Raw genomic sequence first — 21,069 nt, 5'->3', positions numbered from 1 at the left:
ACATCCAACATTCCACATAACACTTTCACACAATGTTTTCTCCTTTTCTAGAAAAACTAACCCCCAAGCTATGCATAGCACAATACTAACACCACTTCCTCTTTCTAAGCTCAACACCTCACTCATTATAGAGGGGTGCTGACTCAGTTTTTCAAGATAGAAAATGGGAAGTTGTGGTATAGAAAATGGCCCAGAGGTCACCAGCATGTGTGTGTTTGTGCGTGTAGTGAGTGAAGTGTTATGAAACAATGTGTCTTTAGTTTGTGTAGTGACCGATTGTGAGATATGAGTCAACAGTGTGGCATTGAGTAAATCTAATGATTGTCTCTAAGTAGAAGTTTGTAAGTATATGTGTGTATGAGTTAGCTCATTTTAAATTGGTCTAAACTTGTAAATACTTTGACATGTCCTATATCCTTGTAAAAAGAGATCTGCAGATGGATAAAGCTACTACTAATACTACTACTACTACTACTACTACTACATTACTGTTGTATTTCTACACCTGTATTATTACAAAGAAAATGTGTCTATGTATTAATGGTACTTGCAACAAGAACTTTCTCACTGGCACTTATAACCAGTCAGCTTCCTGGTATGAAACTTTGAATGTTTTCAACAGATTATTTATTTTCTAATTTGTCTCATTACTTTTTGCAGTGAAGATGTAGGCAGTAAAATTCTGTTGTTTCACGATACGTACACAAACTCTGGATAGAGCTACACACAAAAAGAGGTACATTGTTTTCCTAGTCTTCTGAAAAATGTGAAATCTGGCATTTAGAACTATTCCCATTTCCACTCATCAATTATTCACGATTTTTGTGATAAAATCACCACAGTATTTGTCCCAGACAATTAACAGAAATCAAATCAAACAAAAAAAAAATGTTTGTTCTACCTGCAGTTTGTGGTTCGTTCCTCCAGCAAAAGACTTCAGTTTCTAAATCATACACAGAGTATTATACAAAAAGAAAGAAGAGAAGGAATACCTCTTGTATGAGTAACCTCATTTGTCATTTACAAAAATATCACTGGACAATTAATTGAATAATAGTTTACAACTTATTAAATTGAATATTAGTTTACAACTTATTAAAATATGCTTGATAAGTAAATTATATAATGTCACTATTATTCAGTACCATGCCTACACCATTCTTATAACCTATATCTTTAAAATTATTGTGAATACATGCAAAAAAGCAATGAAGTATTTAAGAAGTGTCTGTTTCATCAGATTTAAAATATTTATGTCCAGTTAATTTCCAGTGAAACAATTGGAAGATTTAAAATGAAATTTCTTTGTGTGAGGTTCAGACTATCACATCTTGTTGGGAGTAAAACAAACTGTCAGCCTGATGCCTTAAGTTACTGTGTTGAAGCAATCTACATTTTTCTCAAGGTGTTCATATTGCAAACATGAAGTTGTCATATAGATAGCATAGCTTTGGTATTACTGACATATAATTTGTTTAAAATTTTGCTGGATGTATTAGGAGTCCGAAAGTAGCACCAAGACAAAGAAGATTGCCTTCTGTTATGAAATTAAATTGTTTTTGTGACAATACAGCAGGCTGTGATCTACAAAAACTTCACAGTTCCTTAAGCTCTCAGTAATGCAAATTAATATTTCCAGAGATAATAAGGAAAAGGAAAGAGAGACAAGATATTGAGATCCACATAAATACAAGTTATTCATAATCCCAACAAAAAAGTGACAAGTAGTGTCTGGGCTGGAGTATACATAAGTGTAATAGGATGTTTCATCATCTTACATAACTATACATTAAGTCCTTTGTAATTCAAGATAAATTGTAGGTCTGTGTTTAGCCTTTCCTAATTTCATTTGTCAGTATTTTTATCTATCCCATTACCTTTAAAGGAGAAAGGATTGGTCTATATTTATGTGTTGATATCTGGCCTGCTGCCAGATGTTCTATGTCAGAAATTTTAATACCTTATACTTACTTAACAGCTCCATGTAATTTAGCTCTTTTACTTGATATCTTTAAAATTTAATAGTCTTTTATGATACAGATGAGCTAACTTTACACATTTTTTTAGGTTCCTGCTAAATAAGAAACTTACCTTGTACTGCAACATAGTAGGTGATTTTATCTTTCCCATACATATTTTCTGCTGAACATGAATAATTTCCAGCATCAGTGCTCTGTACTGGACTGATCTGCAGTAACCAAGCATCAATTATTTGTGTACGACTATCCTCTTCAATTGGGTTTCCACTAGAAGCGAGGTATCAATTATAATATTGAAGCAAGTGAAGATAAAAAATTGAAATTTTGCAAGAAATGGACCATATATGTTTATCTTGAATTATGCTGCAATATGTATATCAAACAGAGGAGGCTATGAGCAGTAAACAGACATGTAGAATAAGTGTAAAATTAGTTAGCTTCCATCAAGGCATTTCCATCAATACGAATTTGTGCCAAACATTTTATGAAACGTACTCACAAGATATCAGCTTTCAAAATGTATTCCTGTACATAGAAACAAAAATAGAGAAAAAGTAACTGTTTCCTTTTCCTTTCAAAATTGTTTTCAATGAAATATTGTAAGTTTGATAGAGAAACAGCCAAAGTTGTAAGATTCACTTTGTTATTTAATTGCTGGCTAGTTTTGGGTTTCCTGAACCCATTTTCAGATCATCCAGACCAATAAAGCAATATTTTCTGAAATAGCATATAAACCATGTGAAGATTATTTTTATGTGTAAAAAAATATTAACCTTGATTTTGTTATATGCTTATGTATAATCTTGGCATGGTTTATTGCTGTTTTAGAAAATATTGCTTTGTCTGTCATGATGATTTGAAAATGGTTTCAGGTAGCTTGAAACTGGTCATCTATTAACAAAAAGTGATTCTTGTAACTTTGGCTGCTGTTTCTATATCATACTATTAATAGGAATTACTGTCATGGAATTAATCCAGCATGCTGGAAATCCATAGAACGTTTTAAGGCATGTTAAAATAAAAAAATAAATAATTAGTCCCACTGGGCATGCCATGATCCTATCTTCCTGACAATAATTATCACATAATAAGAGTTTTTTTTATATCTACACGTGAAAACATACTGGTAGATAGCAATATCTTAAAATATTAGTACAAAAATATATATAAATGGTGAAATGTATCTCATTTTGTAATGATTTCATTAGCACAGCTGTAAGATTATCTAAATCTAGTGGTAGAAGCATTGTGAAACTGGGTTTGGTTTACTGTTTAAATTACAAGACTACTTATTCTAAGAAGTCTGGAAACTTATTGCTGCTTACACACATGTTTCATAAAAGGATTGTTATAATAAAATCTGATAAATTCCAGCTCATACGTACAACTGCTGATTGTAGTTTGCATGGGGTACACAGATGGAGCCTACATCTACATATATACTTTGCAAGATATTAAAACAATGTGGAGCAGTTACAGCTGATGTTCAGAGTTACATATGTAATGCATCACTAACTCAAGGTATTTTTCCAGACAGGTTAAAATATGCCATTGTCAAGCCTCTCTACAAAAAAGGAGACACCACAGATGCCAATAATTACCAGCCCGTATCCTTGCTCACAGCATTTTCAAAATTTGTTTGGAAAATAATGTACTCAAGAGTGGTTAGCCATCTCAGCAGTAATGGGATACTTAGTAAACCACAGTTTGGATTGAAAATAAGGTGTTCTACCAAGACAGAAATATACACATAATAGAGTCTTTAAATAGTAAAATGTCACCAATAGGAATTTTATGTGACTTATTCAAGGCATTTGATTGTGTGGACCATGACATAATGTTACAGAAATTACAATTCTATGGTATAAATGGAACAGCATATGAGTGGTTTACGTCATATCTACAGGACAGGAAGCAAAAAGTTTCTGTACATGGTTTAAGTGATTTAATGAAGTTTCCCACTTCATCCGACTGGGGTGAAATTACATTAGGTGTTCCACATAGTTTGATCATGGGTCTCCCTCTGTTCTTGATATATGTGAATGACCTCCCTTCTTATCTGAAACAAGAAGCTAAACTGAAACTGTTTGCTGATGATACAAGCATAATTATTAATCCAGTGAATGAAACTACAATAGAAAATGATACAAATAATGTCTTTGGAAAAGTTACTAATTGGCTTTCTGCAAGTGGGCTTGCTCCGAACTTTGAAAACACAGCACATACAATTTTCTACTGCAAGGACTACAGTTCCTTCAATAAATATAACATGTCAACAGAAGTCAGTAACCAGTGTAGAGCATACTAAGTTTTTGGGTGTACATATAGATGAGAATCATAAATGGAAAATTCATATTCTGGATCTCTTAAAGTGACTAGGTTCAGCAACTTTTGCAATCAGATTAATTGCTAATTTTGAGAATATGGAAATTAGCAAGCTAACATACTTTGCATACTTTCACTCTTTGATGTTATGCGGAATAGTGTATTGGTGTAACTCAACACTTAGGCAAAAAGTATTCACTGCTCAAAAGAAAGTGGTTAGAATAATAAGTGGGGCTCTCAGTCGCACATCTTTTAGGCACCTGTTTAAAAGGTTAGGAATACTTACAACAGCCTCACAGTACATTTACTCAGTAATGAAATTTGTTCTCAACAACATGGACCAGTTTAAAAACAACAGTGACATTCATAATTATAATACCAGAAGAAAGAAAGACTTACACTGTCCTCTACTTAACCTATCTTTGACACAGAAGGGGTTAAAAATATGCTGCTGTAGAACTTTTCACTAAATTACCAGATGAAATAAAATGTCTGACAGACAGCAGTAACAGTTTTAAAAATAAATTGAAATCATATCTCCTTGACAACTCCTTCTATACCATAGATGAATTTTTGAATAGTAATAAATAAATCTATAGGTATAATATATGCATTATGTGCCATTTAAGGGCGTGGGGTAGGAAAAATTTAAAGAAAGAAAGAAAGAAAAGAAAACCTTCATTCATGTATGTATTTCTTATGCACTTGACACATTTCACATCATAACGGTTACCGTGAGATTGATCAATGGAACATGTAGCTAACTAACAATCCATCGTTTGGTTCATGGCAGAGGGGTACCCTGTTCCACCACTCATCATTTCGTTTCCTGTTCCACTTCCAAATAGAACAAGGGTTAAAAAACTTACTTTATGTCTCCCTACAAGCCTGTTGTCTCCTATCATCATGGTCCTTACATGAAATGTATGTTGGTAGGTATAAAATCATTTTGCAGTCAGCCTCAAATGCCAGTTCTCTAAATTCTCTCAACAGTGTTCCTTAAAAAGAATGTCACTTTACCTGCAGTGAGTTCCTGAAGCATCTCTGTGACACTTGTTGTTGTTTGAGTCTAATGGTAAGAAAACTAGTAGCCCAACTCTGAATTGTTTTGATGTTTTCCCTTAACCTGACCTGGTGTGAATCACGAACACTCAAATGGTACTCAACAATGGGTTGCACTAGTGTTCTGTATGTGGTCTCCTTTACAGATCAACCACACTTTCCTAAAATTTCCCCAATATACTGCAGCCAAACATTCGCATTCCCTACTATGATCCTTATGTGCTCATTACATTTCGTATTGCTTTATAATGCTGTGACTAGGTATTTAATCAATGTGACTGTCAAGCAGTAAACTATTAATTCTGTATTCAAACATTATGGGTTTGTTTTCCCTACTAATATACATTAACTTACATGTTTCTAGATTTAGAGCTAGCTGTCATTCATCACATCAACTAAAAATTTTGTCTAAGCCATCTTGTATCCTCCTACACACACTCAATGATGACACCTTTCCATACACCACAGTATCATCAGCAAAAAGGTGCAGACTGTTGCTTACCATATGAGTCAGATCATTTATGTATACGGTAAATAACAGTACTCCTATCACACTTCCCTGGGCCCTCCTGATGATAACCCTTGCTCTGATGAACACTTGCTATCAAGCACAGTATACTAAGTTCTGTTACTTAAGAAGTCATTGAGACACTCACAATTCTTTGAACTTATTCCATATGCTTGAACCTTTGTCACCAGCTGACTGGATAGCACCACGCCAAATGATTTATGGAAATCTAGGAATATGGAATCTTTCTGTTGCCCTTCATCCAAACTCCATAGGATATATTGTCAGAAAAATGCAACTTGAGTTTCACATGAGTGATTCTTCCTAAAATCATGCTGATTCATGGACAGAAGCTTTTTCCTCTCAAGGAAATTTATTACATTTGAACTCAAAAGATGTTCAAGGATTCTGCAGCAAACCAATGTTAAGGACATTCATCTGTAATTTTGTGGGTCCATTGGTTTATTCTTCTTGTATACGCAAGTCACCTTCACTTTTTTCCAGTCACCAGGACTCTGCACTGGGTGAGAGATTCACAGTAAATGCAAGCTAAGTAAGTTGTCAATGCTGTTGAGTGCTCTTTGCGAAATCGAATTTGGATTCCATCCAGACCTGGTGCCTTATTTGCTTTCAATTCCTTCAGTTGTTCCTCTGCACCGGAGATGCCTATTACCATGTGCTCCATATGAGTGTCTGTGCAATGGTCAAACAATGGTGTGTTTGCATGGTTCTCTTGTGTGAACAATTTCTTAAATGTGAAATTTAAAATTTTGGCTTTACTATTCCCATCTTCTATTACCCTATCAGGCTGGTCAACAAGTGACTGGATAGAAGCCTTAGACCCACTTAGCAATTTCATATAGGACCAGAATTTTCTTTGGTTCTCGGCAAGGTCTTTACCTAAGGCATGGCAGTGGTAGTTGTTGTAAGGATCATGCACTGATCTTTATACAGATGTACAAGTTTCTATTAACTTTTGTCTGTTGTCATTTGAATTTTCTCTTTTGAACTGAGAGTGCAACAGCCTTCTTTCCTCAACGTTTTTAAGATTTATTTGTTAAATCACGGTGGGTCTTTTCCATCCTTAATCCATTTAAATGGCATACATTTCCACAGAGTACAAATTGCTGTCTATTTAAATTTTGCCCACAATTCCTCTTCATCCATCATACTGGAATTAAATAATACCAATTCATTCATTTTCTAAGTGGGTTGCTAACAACTGTCTATCTGCTCTTTCTTGCAGAAATACTCAACCAGCATTCTTGAATTATGGTCACTAACCATTGTCTCTATACTGACACCATCAATTAGATCAGGCCTGTTTGTAGCTACAAGATCAAAATATTTCCACTACATGTTGGCTGTCAAATTAGCTGCTAAAGACAGTTTTTGGAAAACGTGTTCAAAAGAACTTCACAAGTCTGTCTGTCTGCACCCCCTGCAATGAAACCATAAATGTCCTAATCTGTACTCATTTGGTTAAAGTCACCTCCAACTTATATTGCATGATCTGCATACTTCTGTGCTACTGACTACAGACTTTCTTTGAATGACTCTAAAACTCTCACAGAGGAATTAGGTGGCCAGTGAAAACATTTAACAATTAACTTGATTTCAGATAGATCTGTTATATGTGGCCAGATAACTTCACTGTCACAGTCAAATTCAACTTCAGTAGAGACAATATTTTTGTAACTTCAATGAACACCCCCCCCCCTCCTATGGCATCTAATCTGTCTTTTTGATATATGTCTCATGAATCTCTAAATATCTCCTCCCCAAAAATAGTATGTAATAAACAATCAGGCAAACCGTGGGCTTTGTAGGGGAAACACAGACATCAAACCTTCTATAAGTGTACCACTAAGAGATATCATGAAAATCAGTACATGACTTGGGCTGATAAATGACCTTTCTACAGGTTAAAGTCACATTAAATGTTCACAAAACTAACAAGAAAATATCACAGAGAAATGATCCAAGAGGATACTTTAGGAGTTATTTTGAAGAATGTACTCAGAACTCAGAAGAAACCTTCCAAAGATGTCAGCAGCTGTTTGGAAGTGCTCCTTCTTCAGAGAAAATAATTCAAGAAAGTGAAGAATTGCTTAAAGCTACAGCTGCTTCCAGAATATAAATATGGAGTAATATGACTGAACAAAGATATGTGAAATAAAACCATTCATGCATGTGTCAAACTGATTAAGAACTCATATAATAAACGTCCAACCAGTCAGCTACAAAGTAACACCATATCTAGCCAACCTGTCCATCAGCTGCTACTCAGTGTCAAAATTATCCAAAGAACTAGGGAATTAGTGATGCAGCATGATTGTGAGAATGAGAATAACTTACTCCGGACTCAGTTTTCACTGGATAAACTCGGGAAAGCTATTCACATAATTAAGTATAATAATGCACCCTGCAGAACTGATTTAACAACAGAACAAATTAAACATTTCAGAATGAGACACAATTAAATACTTCTTAAGATTCTCAAACAACTGCCTCATCACCTTCCAAATTCCTGAGCTCATAAAGGAATACTTCACTATTGAAGCATGGCAAGGCATATAAGGATGCTAAGAATTTTTCTACTCATGCCGTCTCTTTGAATTTCTTGAAAGAATTAAACACAACTGTTGTGACTCGCCTATCATTCAAAGCGCCGCCGCGCAATTACGCGCGTCCTCTACGTGCGGCGCTGTCTGCCAGCCATGCAGCAGCTGCGCCACGTAAGCGGCCAGCCGAGCAGCGGCCGCTAGACTGGGACTCAGTGCTTATTCGAATGCTAACGTGTACACATGTCTTGCTTGTCAACTTACTCTGTGACTTATATGTGTTGTGTCGTTCTGAAATATATGTGTTAAACTTGACATTATAACAATTGGCGACGAGGTAGTGGATTTTTCCTTTTCACCGTTGACCCACAGGGGTCCATGGCTACTGTCGAGCAACTATTGTAAAATCTCCTTGAACAGCAAACGCTTCTAACAGCGGCGATTCGCGATTTCGTCGCGGCGTCAAATACGGGGCGTTTCTCGTCGTTGGCTATACCTCCTTTTCCTCCTTACGACGAGACGGCGGAAGACTGGTCTGATTATGAAAAACGTCTTCGACAGCACTTCTTGGCATTTCATATCACGGACGAACAACCATGAAAGTCTCTGTTCCTTCCCTGGATTTCACCTCAAATGTTTCGGTTGTTGTCGCAATTGGCTCCTTTGAAGGATCCTGCGTCTTTGTCCTTTGCTGAAATGTGCTCACTTCTGTCTGTCTATTTTCAAAAGCAAACACATGTGGTAGCCTCTCGTGTTGCCTTTTATCGTTGTCACAAACAGCCACATCAATCCTATCGCGCTTGGGATGCTGAACTTCACGGCCTCAGACGAAAGTGTCAATTTGTTACTGACGTTCACAAAGAATCCTATGCCGATTCCATGGTACGGGATGCTATTATGCCCTTCAGTTGGCGAATCCGACTCTAGATGAAGTTCTCTCCATTGCGCAGTCTTTTGAAATTTCTCGCGCCGCTGGGGCGCAAATAGAGGCGTGAGGTGATGTCGGGGAAATACAACCTCTGTGCGCTGTTGACGACGCGTGCGGCGCGTCCCCGCCGGCCGACGTGGCCGCAGTGCGCTCCCACGCGCAGCCTCGGCCTAGTCGTAAACAACCCACTAAGAAACTGCAGCAAAACCCCCGGCAACTTCCTTCATGTCCGCGGTGTTTTACGAAACATTCACGCGAGGATTGTCCCCAACGTTGGGCTGTGTGTCACAATTGCAAAAAGAAAGGTCATGTGTCTTCCGTTTGCAAATCCGACCGCATACATGATGTTCATGAACATGACGCTGATTCTGATTCTATGTTGTCTGTCAATTGCACTTCTTCCCTTTCAGGGAAGTTATTCCTCACTGTCCAAATCCGTGGTCGAGATGTTCGCATGCAAGTGGATACCGGTTCTGCTGCCACTATAATTAATTCTCAGACGTATCTTCAGTTGGGTTCTCCACTCCTGTCACCTGTCACTCGGCAATTACGGACGTACAATAAACAGAAGATTTCTCTCTTGGGTCAGTTTAATGCTGAGGTATCTTACAAATCCGTCGTTCGCACTGTTCCCATATTTGTGGTCGACCAGAGCAACGCAGAAAATCTTTTTGGTTTCGATGCCTTTCGCGTTTTTGGGTTCTCCATAGATGACTCTGTCAATATCGTCTCTGATGCTATTCCTTATGCTCAACTGGATTCCTTGTCGACGACATTTTCGTCCCTTTTTTCTCCTGGGTTAGGCCGTGCAAACGACTTTGAAGCTCATATCACGCTCAAACCCCCTGCTCGGCCTAAGTTTTTTCGGGCTCGGCCCATTCCTGTGGCCCTTCGTGATCGGGTAAAACGGGAGTTGGATCGTCTCACTACTTCAGGGGTCTTGCTTCCTGTCACTTCCAGTGAGTGGTCCTCTCCTGTCGTTGTCGTTGCTAAGCCAAATGGTCTCTGTGGCGATTTCAAAGCCACTGTAAATGCTCAGTGCCTCATCGACACTTACCCTATGCCCCGTCCTGAAGAACTGTTCACTAAACTTGCTGGAGGCCAGTATTTTTCTAAAATTGACCTGTCAGAAGCTTATCATCAACTTCCTCTCAACGCTGCTTCCCGGCAGTTTCTGGTCCTTAACACGCCTTTCAGCCTCTATCAATACCAACGCTTGCCATTCGGGGTTGCTGGCGCCCCTGCTCTCTTTCAGCGATTCTTGGAACAATTATTGCTCCCTGTCCCTGGGTGTATCAATTACATGGACGACATTGTTGTCACTGGCTCCACTACTGAAGAACATCTTCAAAATCTCTGCACACTTTTTCATGTCTTACAGACTGCCGGTCTTAAGTGTAATCTTCAGAAATCACAATTTTTTCAGGCATCTATCACGTACTTGGGGTTTCAACTCTCTCGGGATGGTATTCGTCCACTTCAGCAAACTGTCGCTGCGATTGATGCCCTTCCTCGCCCTACATCTGTTAAGGAACTGCAGGCCTTCTTGGGGAAAATAGCATACTATCACAAGTTTTTACCATCTGCGGCTTCGGTGGCTCAGCCGTTGCATCGCCTGCTGCATAAAAACGTGCCTTTTCACTGGTCCGCGTCATGCGAAGCGGCTTTCCAGAAATTGAAGACTATGCTGAAACAGGCCCCGTGCCTGGCTACTTACCCACCTGGCCAACATCTTATTCTTGCCACGGACGCCTCTCAATACGGGGTTGGTGCAGTCCTTGCGCACCGTTTTTCTGATGGTTCGGAACAACCCATTGCTTATGCCTCCAAAACACTCACGGATGCCCAACAAAAGTATTTTCAAATTGAGAAATAAGCTTTGGCCATTATTTATGCTATTAATAAGTTTGGTGTTTTTCTATATGGCTCAAAATTTCATCTTGTTACGGATCACAAACCACTTGTTTCCTTGTTTCATCCATCAACGTCACCTCCCGACAAGGCTGCACACCGCCTCCAGCATTGGGCTCTTTACTTGTCTCGTTTCAATTATGAGATTCATTTCCGGCCAACAGCTCAACATGCAAATGCTGATGCTCTGTCTCGCCTTCCCATGGGTCGTGATCAGGCATTCGATAGGGACGAACTTTTGTGTTTCCACCTGGATGTTGCCGAGCAGCGGGTTGTGGACGGGTTCCCCATCACTGGGGACAGGCTGGCAGCTGCTACAGGTTCTGACCCTACCCTCTCCCGGGTTTTACGCTGTATTCAGAAGGGTTGGCCAGATCGCCCGTCCGCTAAGACTTCTGATCCGTTGTGGAACTACTACACTTTGCGTTACCGCCTCACGGCTAGGGATGGTGTTATCCTCCTCTCCACTGAAAATGCTTCGCCGTGTGTTGTGGTACCTGTGTCTTTGCATGCTTCGGTCTTGCGCCTCCTTCACCAAGGGCACTTGGGTGTGTCTCGCACAAAATCTCTGGCGCGTCGTCATGTGTACTGGCCTGGCATCGACTCTGAAATAGCACACATGGTCGCTGCCTGCGGCCCTTGTGCGACACAGGCTGCTGCCCCAAAGTCATCTTCGTCACCATTGCCTTTGCCTGAGAAGCCCTGGGAGCGCATTCATGCTGACTTTGTGGGACCCTTTTTAGGTACTTATTGGCTCCTCGTAATTGACGCCTACTCTAACTTTACTTTCATTGTCCGTTGCACGTCGCCTACCACCGCGGCAACCACCAGTGCTCTCGCCCGCATTTTTTCTTTGGAAGGCCTCCCCTCTACTCTTGTTACTGATAATGGTCCGCAATTTGCCTCTTCCGAATTTGCGGATTTTTGTGCTCGTCATTCGTCATGGCTGTTCCATCCACAATCCAACGGTGAGGCTGAACGACTTGTCCGCACATTTAAGGCTCAGATGTGGAAACTTCTGACTTCTTCTGCTGCTGATGATGCGCTTCTCCAGTTTCTGGCGTCTTACCGTTTCACCCCCATGGGCGACCACAGCCCGGCTGAGCTCTTACATGGCCAAGAGCCCCGCACACTTCTTAACCTTCTGCGGCCTTCCAACTCACGGCCGCGGGTGCCTTCACTTGGCCGGTTCACCGCCGATGACCTCGTCTGGGTACGGGGATATGGCAGGCGGCCAAAATGGAGCCCGGGCCGCATCTTAAGATACCGTGGCAGACGCCTGTATGAAATCCAGACGGACACGGGTGTTGAAGTGCGTCATTCGGACCAGCTTCGGCCTCGTGTGCCAGCAACGCCTGTTCCGAATGCCGCTACACCACCTTTGGCTCTACCTGACGCTCGGGATCTTGGCATGTCTCAATACTCACAACGCAGCCCTGTCACTGTCATCGCGATGCCAGCACAAGCACAAGAACGGACGCCACCAGGAGACGTGACCATGCAGGAACCGGATGACCATCCTCTGTCAGAGCAAATCTACTCGTCTCCTCCTCCAATGGACGCCGACACATCACCCATGTCTCCTGTCATATCAACTGGACTTGCCGCAATGGGCAGATTGGTGCATGGGGCCCCAGCAGATTCGACCCCTACGTCTCCTGTCATCTCGACCCGTTATCATTGGGGACACTTCCGTCCGTATGGGAAGGCTCCTCCTCGAGACTTTACGGCGAGTCAAACAACGCCTATGGACGTCAGCCATCTCCAGGACACCTCCATCAAGACCAGTGCAACAATTTCAAAAGGGGGGAAAAGTGTTGTGACTCACCGATCATTCAAAGCGCCGCCGCGCAATTACGCACGTCCTCTACGTGCGGTGCTGTCTGCCAGCCATGCAGCAGCTGCGCCACGTAAGCGGCCAGCCGAGCAGCGGCCGCTAGACTGGGACTCAGTGCTTATTCGAATGCTAACGTGTACACATGTCTTGCTTGTCAACTTACTCTGTGACTTATATGTGTTATGTCGTTCTGAAATATATGTGTTAAACTTGACGTTATAACAACAACCAAATTACTAATCTTGTGGGAAAGTCCTTAAACTCACAGACAACATGGAGGATTGCTATGAGCCAGGATATGTGATCGGCATTACCCCTGTACGTCTTAGTGCTGCTTATTATACCACCTACTATAGATGACTTACGTTTTATGAAATCTGTCAAGTGCATCCTGCAGATTCAATGCCTCTAAGTTTCATTACTGAATAATGTCAGTGACTGCAGTACTCAGAGGAACGAGCTAGTTCATGGAAGGGTTCTTGCTCACCTTCTGTATAGCATTTACACCAATGACCAACCATGTCACCTGGAAGAAAAACTACTACTTACCTGTATTCATTACACAGCAGCAGAAGCTTAGAATTGCACATTTGAATTAAGGTGAATGATAAACTGACTATAGTTGGAGCCATAAATGATGGCAGTAGAGTTTAAATTTGTTGTGTACACATGGCATCACTCATCCTTCATCAGTCAATGGGCATTCATTAGTTTTCTGAGTGCTCTGCTGTGAAAGTTTTAGCCAATGTGACTGTTAAACATGGTTATTACGAGTTGTTTGGGGAATTTTTATTCCATTCGTTTTGAGTCATCATGGTTGACGGTGTTGGTAAGTGAAAATTCCCCATAAACAAGTGCAAGACATAATTTACAATGAAGAAGAAAATGGCCGCCCTATCACAGATGTTGTCAGATCTCAGGAATGCACAGCAGAAGCAAGTGATGTTAAGATCAAACTATTCAGCAGATTGCCTGTGAAGATAATTTATCCATCAAGACCAGTGGAAGCCCAATTTTCAGACTGCCAGGGAAACATCACCACCATGAGAAGCCTTGTTACAAATTTAGAAGACTTTGACAAAGATGTTCTAATGTGAGTTGTGCTCAATATATATAAGACAATCAAATTTCGTGCTGTCAAAAATATTACATAGAAAATGTGTGAAAATATAAATTAAATTTTAAAGGTAGTAGAAATGATGAAAGAAAATTTTTAATGGAACATAGTAATATCATGGCTTCTAGGGCACAGTTTTTAAGAAGGATTCTTAAAATAAGAAAATCTGGCAGTCAGAACTTTTTTACTTGGATTAAACATGGATGAAACAGAATCATATGAGGAAACTTTGTTGTATACATAATGATGGTTCAGGTAGCTTTAAAGTACAAGTTAGTAAAGGTGGACAAGTAATAGTACTTCACACTAGTTCTGCTTCCAGGTTGATTCTGGAAAGCAAATTTGTGTTCTGGGCAAATATAGGGGATTATCATTCTGAAATGAATTCAGAGACATTTACATTAAGGTTTAGAAAACAGCTTCTCCCTTACTACCCTGTGAACTCAGTGATTATTATGGACAGCATGAGTTATCACTCAGTAGTTGTTGACAAGAGACAAGTACAAAAAAGCTAGATATCATGATTTGGTTTGCAAGTAAAAAGATATGCACACTGCCAATCAAACTTGTGCTAAATTGCAGAATCTTGTAGGGCTTCATAAGCCTTCTGAAAAAGCTTATGAAATTGATTGTATTCCACATGAACATGGACATACAGTTTTGCATTTGCCACCATATCATTGCCAGTACAATCCAATAGAGCTCATATGGGCACAAGTGAAAAGATATGTTGCAGAAAGAAACATTACATTTAAAATTACTGACACAGAAAGGATTTTGCTTGAAACACGTGACAGCATAGCCCCTTCAGCATGAGCTGAATGTGTTCAGCACACCAAATGGCTACAAGAGGAGGATATGGAGAGGAAAATTTTAACTGACACCCTGCTTGATTCTCCAGTCATCACTCTAAGGCCAATGTCAAACACTGACAAGGACTGCAGCAATATAGATGATGAAAGCTGTAGCGATTGAAAACAGTGCTGGGGCACACATAAAATGTTAGTGTTGTCTTTTTGTTCTAAGGCTGTAATAAAAGTTTCATTTAGACCAGATGTGTTTTAATTTATTTTGAAGCATCTTCAGTGGACAGTATTTTGGCACCTACAGTGTTGAGACTCTTGGTTACTGTTGTAACTTAGACACACAACACAAACAAGAAATGCACAAATTTATTAGATTGTGACATGTTCACCAATCACCATAACATGCAGTGAACACAATAAGAAAAATCAAATGTGTGCAAGCAGTAATAACATGATTACTGAGAGCAAGCATAGCTCGGCGGGATTTTGATAGGCACTCGCCCATGGTGGGCTCTATCGAGAGTTCACAGCATTGCTCTCCCATAGCGCACTCTCATGGATGACAATACACTGCTAATGCACATGGCTCCCAAGTGTGCACACATTACTTCATTCCTCCTCCCTTGTGGAACAGCTCAGATTCACGAGATGTCCATGAAGTTCTCCTCTGTGGGGCTCTGACTGAGGTGATATACTGCTACTGGGGCATATGGCTGGAAGTACTTGGGGGATGGGCAGTGTTGCAGTCTGCCTTCTCATGCCAACTCATATAATAGGATGGGTGAGGTTGGCATGAGCTCCATGCACACATCAGGTCCAGGGCCTGGTGGCGGTGGTGTCCCCACAGTTGGCACATGAGGTGGAGGAGATGACTCTAGTGTGGATGGTAGCTGCATCAGTACTGGTAGTGGTATTGGAGAAGCTGCGCCGGGTTCGCCCACTGCTGATAGGGGACCCCTCGTATGTTGTGGCAGGACCCTGTGGCATCAGGTGATCTCTTGAGTGATGCAGAGTGGTGTGGCAACATCAGTGTCCTGGCCAAGGGTGGCCAGGTTTCCACATGCAGTCGCAACTGGTTGTAATGTTGTGCACAGAGGCCATCCTCCATATGGGCAGTGCAGAGGTGGCAGCTGTGGCATCGGGAGATGATAGCAGGAATCCATTTTGGGTGACAACCAAAACCACATGTCCAGACAGCCACCCAGGGCTGGAAAAAGAACAATGGCTGGATGAGTTGGTGTCCCTGAATGGTTTGCAGGAGATGCAGGTATATCCAGGGTTGATGCCTGTGGGGTAGTTTGATGTGCTGTTGTCAGTGAATGGTGTAAATCGATAGGAAGACAGAGATTGATCCAAGGCAGTGTTGGACAGGGATTGAGTCGCATACTTTTTCATTTGCATTTTGAATGTTCGAACTAACCTTTTGGCCTCACCATTGGACTGTGGATGGAAGGGTGGGATGAAAATGTGGCAAATCCCATGGGCATTCCAGATGGAGGCAAACTCCTGCAAAACAAATTGAGGGCCATTATCAGAGACTAGCATTGCTGGAAGTCCTTCAATGGAAATTTTTTTCGACAGGGCTGCCACAGTGGCAGAGGTTGAGGTTGATGGGCCACAAACAACATATGGAAACCAATAGAAAGCACCAATTACTATTAGCCGGTATGCATTAAGGAAAGGGCTAGAAAAATAGATGTGGTGACACTCCCAGGCCTGCAAAGGTTGCAGCTACAGAGACAGCATTGCCCATGGAGCAGCTTACTGTGATGTGGATTGAGAAAATGCTGTAACCAAATAAATGATGTCACCATCCAAACCAGGCCAAGAAACACAGTGGAAGGCTAATGCCTTGGTATGTGACACACCCCAGTGAACAGTGCACAGCAATTGCAGGATTTTCGAATAGAGAGCCGAGGGAACCACTACGTGAGGAGCTAAATAGTCCATATCAAGGAGCAGAACACCATCCATGATAGAGAAGCAATTCTGAAACACACAGCAGCTATGGAGGGGGTTAGATGCCTGCCATGGAGGCGCCTCAGGCCAGCCATATTCTATGAAATGTACCGCTTTTCATAAAATTGTATCAGCATGACCTGAACACTAGTGATTGGAAAACCACGGACAGTTTGTTGGGCACATTCATCAATGCAGAAACAGAGTAACTCCTCCCAATCAAAAACTGGGTTCAGATGGACTGGAAGATAGGAGAGCACATCAACATTTGCATGTTTAGACCTGGGGTGGAAATGAATCCTGTAGCTGTACTGAGAGAGGAACAGTGCCTAACATTGAAGGCAATATGCTAGTTTGTGTGGCAATGATGCTGAGGGATTAAACCGTGAATCTATCGGTTTATGATGAGGTGGAATTTTACACCATAGCGGAAAACATGAAAATACTTTAAGGCATAAACCATGGCAAGTGCTTCTTTCACTATTTGTGAGTATCTCATGTCAGCCAAACTAAAGGTCTTTGACGTGTATGGAATAGGCTGCTCAGAGCCATCAGAATATTTATGAGCTAACTCTGCCTCCAGCCCATGCTGGGATGAATCTATTGCTAACACTAGATGCTGACACAGTTGGTAGTGCAGATAGTAACATAGACTTCAGTTTGGGAAACGCCATTTCACATGCCTGCGACCACTGGAAAGACATCTCCCTATGCAGCAAGTCAGTAATGGTTGTGCGACCAATGTTGATGATAAACAACCTTAACTAAAAAAACCTGGAGTTCCTTCACCAACACAGGACACATAAGAGGAACAATGGCAGAGACATTCAGATGAAGGCGTTTCATACCAGCATTAGAGACCTTGAACCCAAAATAAACAACAGAAGGGTGGCACTTTTCCAAATTACAGTTTAATCCAGCGTACTGCAATATCGAAAAGAGCATATGTAAGTTGTTGAGATGTTCATCAGTGGAGCAGCTGGAGACCACAATATCATCAAGATAGTTGTCACAGACAGGCACAGACCTCATGAGTTCTTCGAGAAAATGTTGAAAAATAATTGAGGCCCTGGCCTTGCCAAATGGTAACTGCAGGTATTGATACATGCCAAAATGCATGTTAATGAACAAGAGGCATTGAGAATCAACACCAACAGGAAGCTGCAAATATACATCAGAGAGGTCAACCTAGGAAAAATACTGACCACTACCGAGTTTAGCAAAAAGTTCGTGAGGGCATGACAAGGGATACATGTCTGTGATTGTGATAGACTGAGCAATGACAGAAACTCTGGAATCACCACAAAGGCATAACCACCCACTGGCTTCTTGACAATATTGGGTGATGCTGGAGGCCATGAGCCTGTTGACCTCCATGTTCACTTGGTCATGGAGCACCATTCCCACTGTGCGAGCGCGAAAGAAATGGGGTCTGGCTGAAGGTTTCATGGTGATGTGGGCTTTGAAATTATTGGCACAATCCAAACCCACAGAAAACATGGTGGAAGATTCAGAGCACAAAGAGCTGAGTTATGTATAGGGCACTTGATCAGAGACAAGATTAACTTCATCGAAAACAGTAAACCCAAAAAGGTTAAAGGCATACAAACCAAACAAATTTCCAGTCTGTGCAGTGTTCACCACCAGAAAAGTCAGTGATGTACCACAGATTTATAATGACTGGGGCTGAGAAACTATATAAAATCTGAATGCTATGTTTATTATAAGTGAATAATGTATGTGACACTCGCGCTAAAGGGGGAGAAACCAAGTCCCTGCACGTCTGCAAATTGAGTTATGACACAGCAGCACCAGTGTCGATTGCATATGCAAAACCTTCTGATAAACCTTGACATCAATAAAAATCTTAATAGGAGGAAAGGACATTGCTGATACACAATTGACATCCATGTCAGCTGTTGGGATTTTGGTTTACAAACAAGAGCAACGTGGCCCATTTTGTTGCACTGGCAGCAAATGGCTCACTGCTTAGGACAATCTGGCCTATCAAGAGCGACAAGACATGGTGGACAAGAGGGAAGCATGGAGTGCTGGTGTTGTTGTTCAGTACAAGGCTTGCTGTGCAGCTGCAGCTGTGGCTGTGGCTGTGGCTGCTGTAATGAGCTGGACTGGCCGCTGTGATGTTTTGCTCACATTTGGACCACTACCACCATATCATACCCCTATGAACCGTCCAATAAACAGCGGGGGGAAGTGAGCTGAACTTCTGCAACATCACACCATGATTCAATTTGAGTACCCAAAGCCCTCAAAACCTCAAACTATTGTGTACTAGCCAGAACATTAGAGAGGGAGGGGTTTTCACATTGAATGGACCGCTCACGAAAACCACGATTGGGGGCCAACTGAAATCATTTGGTCAGAATATGACTCTTAATGGACATCGGTGACAATGATGGCTTAAACTGTGAAGGCCAGCTACCCAAGTCTTATAGAATGTTCTGGTTTCTTTTGATACCAATGGAACTCAATCTCCATCCAAGATTCTGCATCCTCTCTACCAAAAAGTCCGTAATCCAGTCACAAATTTCACTTGATGCCTCATATGACCATAATTTTGATAGTAAGCATAAGAATGGCACTGACTCAAATGCTTTTCAGGAATCAAGAAATACTGCATCTACCTGACTGCCTTGATAAAATGGTTTCAGTATGTCATGTGAGAAAAGTGTAAGTTGGGTTTCACATGATTGACGTTTTTGGAATCCATGCTGGCTGGCATGAAGATCATTCAGTTTGAGATACCTCATTCTGTTTGAGCTCAGAATATCTTCTAAAATTCTACAACAAATTACTGTCAAGGGTATTGGATGGTAGTTCTGTGGATCATTTCTTCTGCCCTTCTTATGGGTGGGTGTGTCCTGTGCTTTCTTCCAACTACTGGACACAAGTTGTTGTTCAAGGGCTCCAAATAGACTATAGTTACAAGGAGGGCTAACTCAGCTGCAAATTCAGTATAGAATCTCAGAGGGATTTTACTGGACCTTGGAGCTTAGTTTAATTTTAACAATTTCAACTGTTTCTGAACACACTGATCTAATACTTATGTCACTAAACTTTTCAGTCATACGAGGATTAAACTGGGACAATTCTCCTGTGTTTTCCTTCGTAAAGGAACATTTGAAAACAGGTTTAAGCATTTCAGCTTTAGCTTTGCTATCACCAATTTCCAATTCTGAGTCATTTGCTAGGGACTGGACACTAACTTTGGTGCCACTAACAGCCTTTACATTTGACCAGAATTTATTTGGGTTTTGAGAAAGATCATCTGACAGTATTCTGCTACAGTAGTCATTGAAGGCTTCCTGCATTGCTTTCTTAACAGCTAACTGTGTTACATTCAGTGTCTCTCTATCTACAGCCATATGCTTTGTTTTACACTTGTTATGCATCAGTCTGTACTTGTTTAGAAGTTTGTTTACAGTGAATGTATACCTAGGAAAGTCCCACCCATTATGAACTGTTCTACTGGGTACAAATCTGTTCAGTGCATGATCAACTATTCTTTTAAATTTGAGCCATAGCTCCTCTACATGCTCGTGCCCTGTGCTGAAAGTTCCAAGTTTCTCACTGAGATACGACACTACTAATTTTTTGTCTAGTTCACTGAACATATATATCTATCTGCTTGTTGTAGCTGTCCTTTGTACTTTGGTAATTATTGTTGCCACAACCACATCATGGGTACTAATATCAGTTTTGATGTAGACATCCTCAGAGAAGTCAATCTATATGTTACCATTAGGTCCAATATGTGTCCTTCATGAGTGGGGTTCAGAATTATCTGTTGTAGGTAGTTTTCAGAGAAGGCATTTAGTAATGGGTCACAGGATGTCTTATCATGCCTACCACTAACAAAACTTTAATTTTCCCAATTGATTGTTGGGGGGTTAAAGTCTCCACTGATGATTACAGTATGCTTGGGGGACTTACATAAAAGTGAACCAAGGTTTTCTCTGAAGTTTTCTGTTACATCTGGAGAAGAGTCTCATGGTCAACAGAAGAACACAATTACCATTCTATGCTAATCCCTGATACTGAGTCTTGCCCAA

The 21,069-nt window shown here is 41.0% G+C and overlaps 1 protein-coding gene across 1 annotated transcript in view; it reads right to left on the bottom strand.

Annotated features, from left to right (window-relative positions):
* LOC126184254 (Down syndrome cell adhesion molecule-like) overlaps nt 1–21,069 on the bottom strand; it is a 160,334-nt gene that overhangs the window by 123,208 nt on the left and 16,057 nt on the right. The window contains exon 4 of the mRNA XM_049926623.1: nt 2,092–2,246. Coding sequence (XP_049782580.1) covers nt 2,092–2,246 — 155 coding nt within the window. The remainder of the gene's footprint in view (nt 1–2,091; nt 2,247–21,069) is intronic.

The sequence above is a fragment of the Schistocerca cancellata genome, chromosome 4, assembly GCF_023864275.1.
Source record: "Schistocerca cancellata isolate TAMUIC-IGC-003103 chromosome 4, iqSchCanc2.1, whole genome shotgun sequence".
Taxonomy (NCBI): Eukaryota; Metazoa; Arthropoda; class Insecta; order Orthoptera; family Acrididae; genus Schistocerca; species Schistocerca cancellata.
The sequence above is the reverse complement of the archived record's forward strand: the minus strand, read 5'-3'. Positions and strand labels throughout refer to the sequence as shown.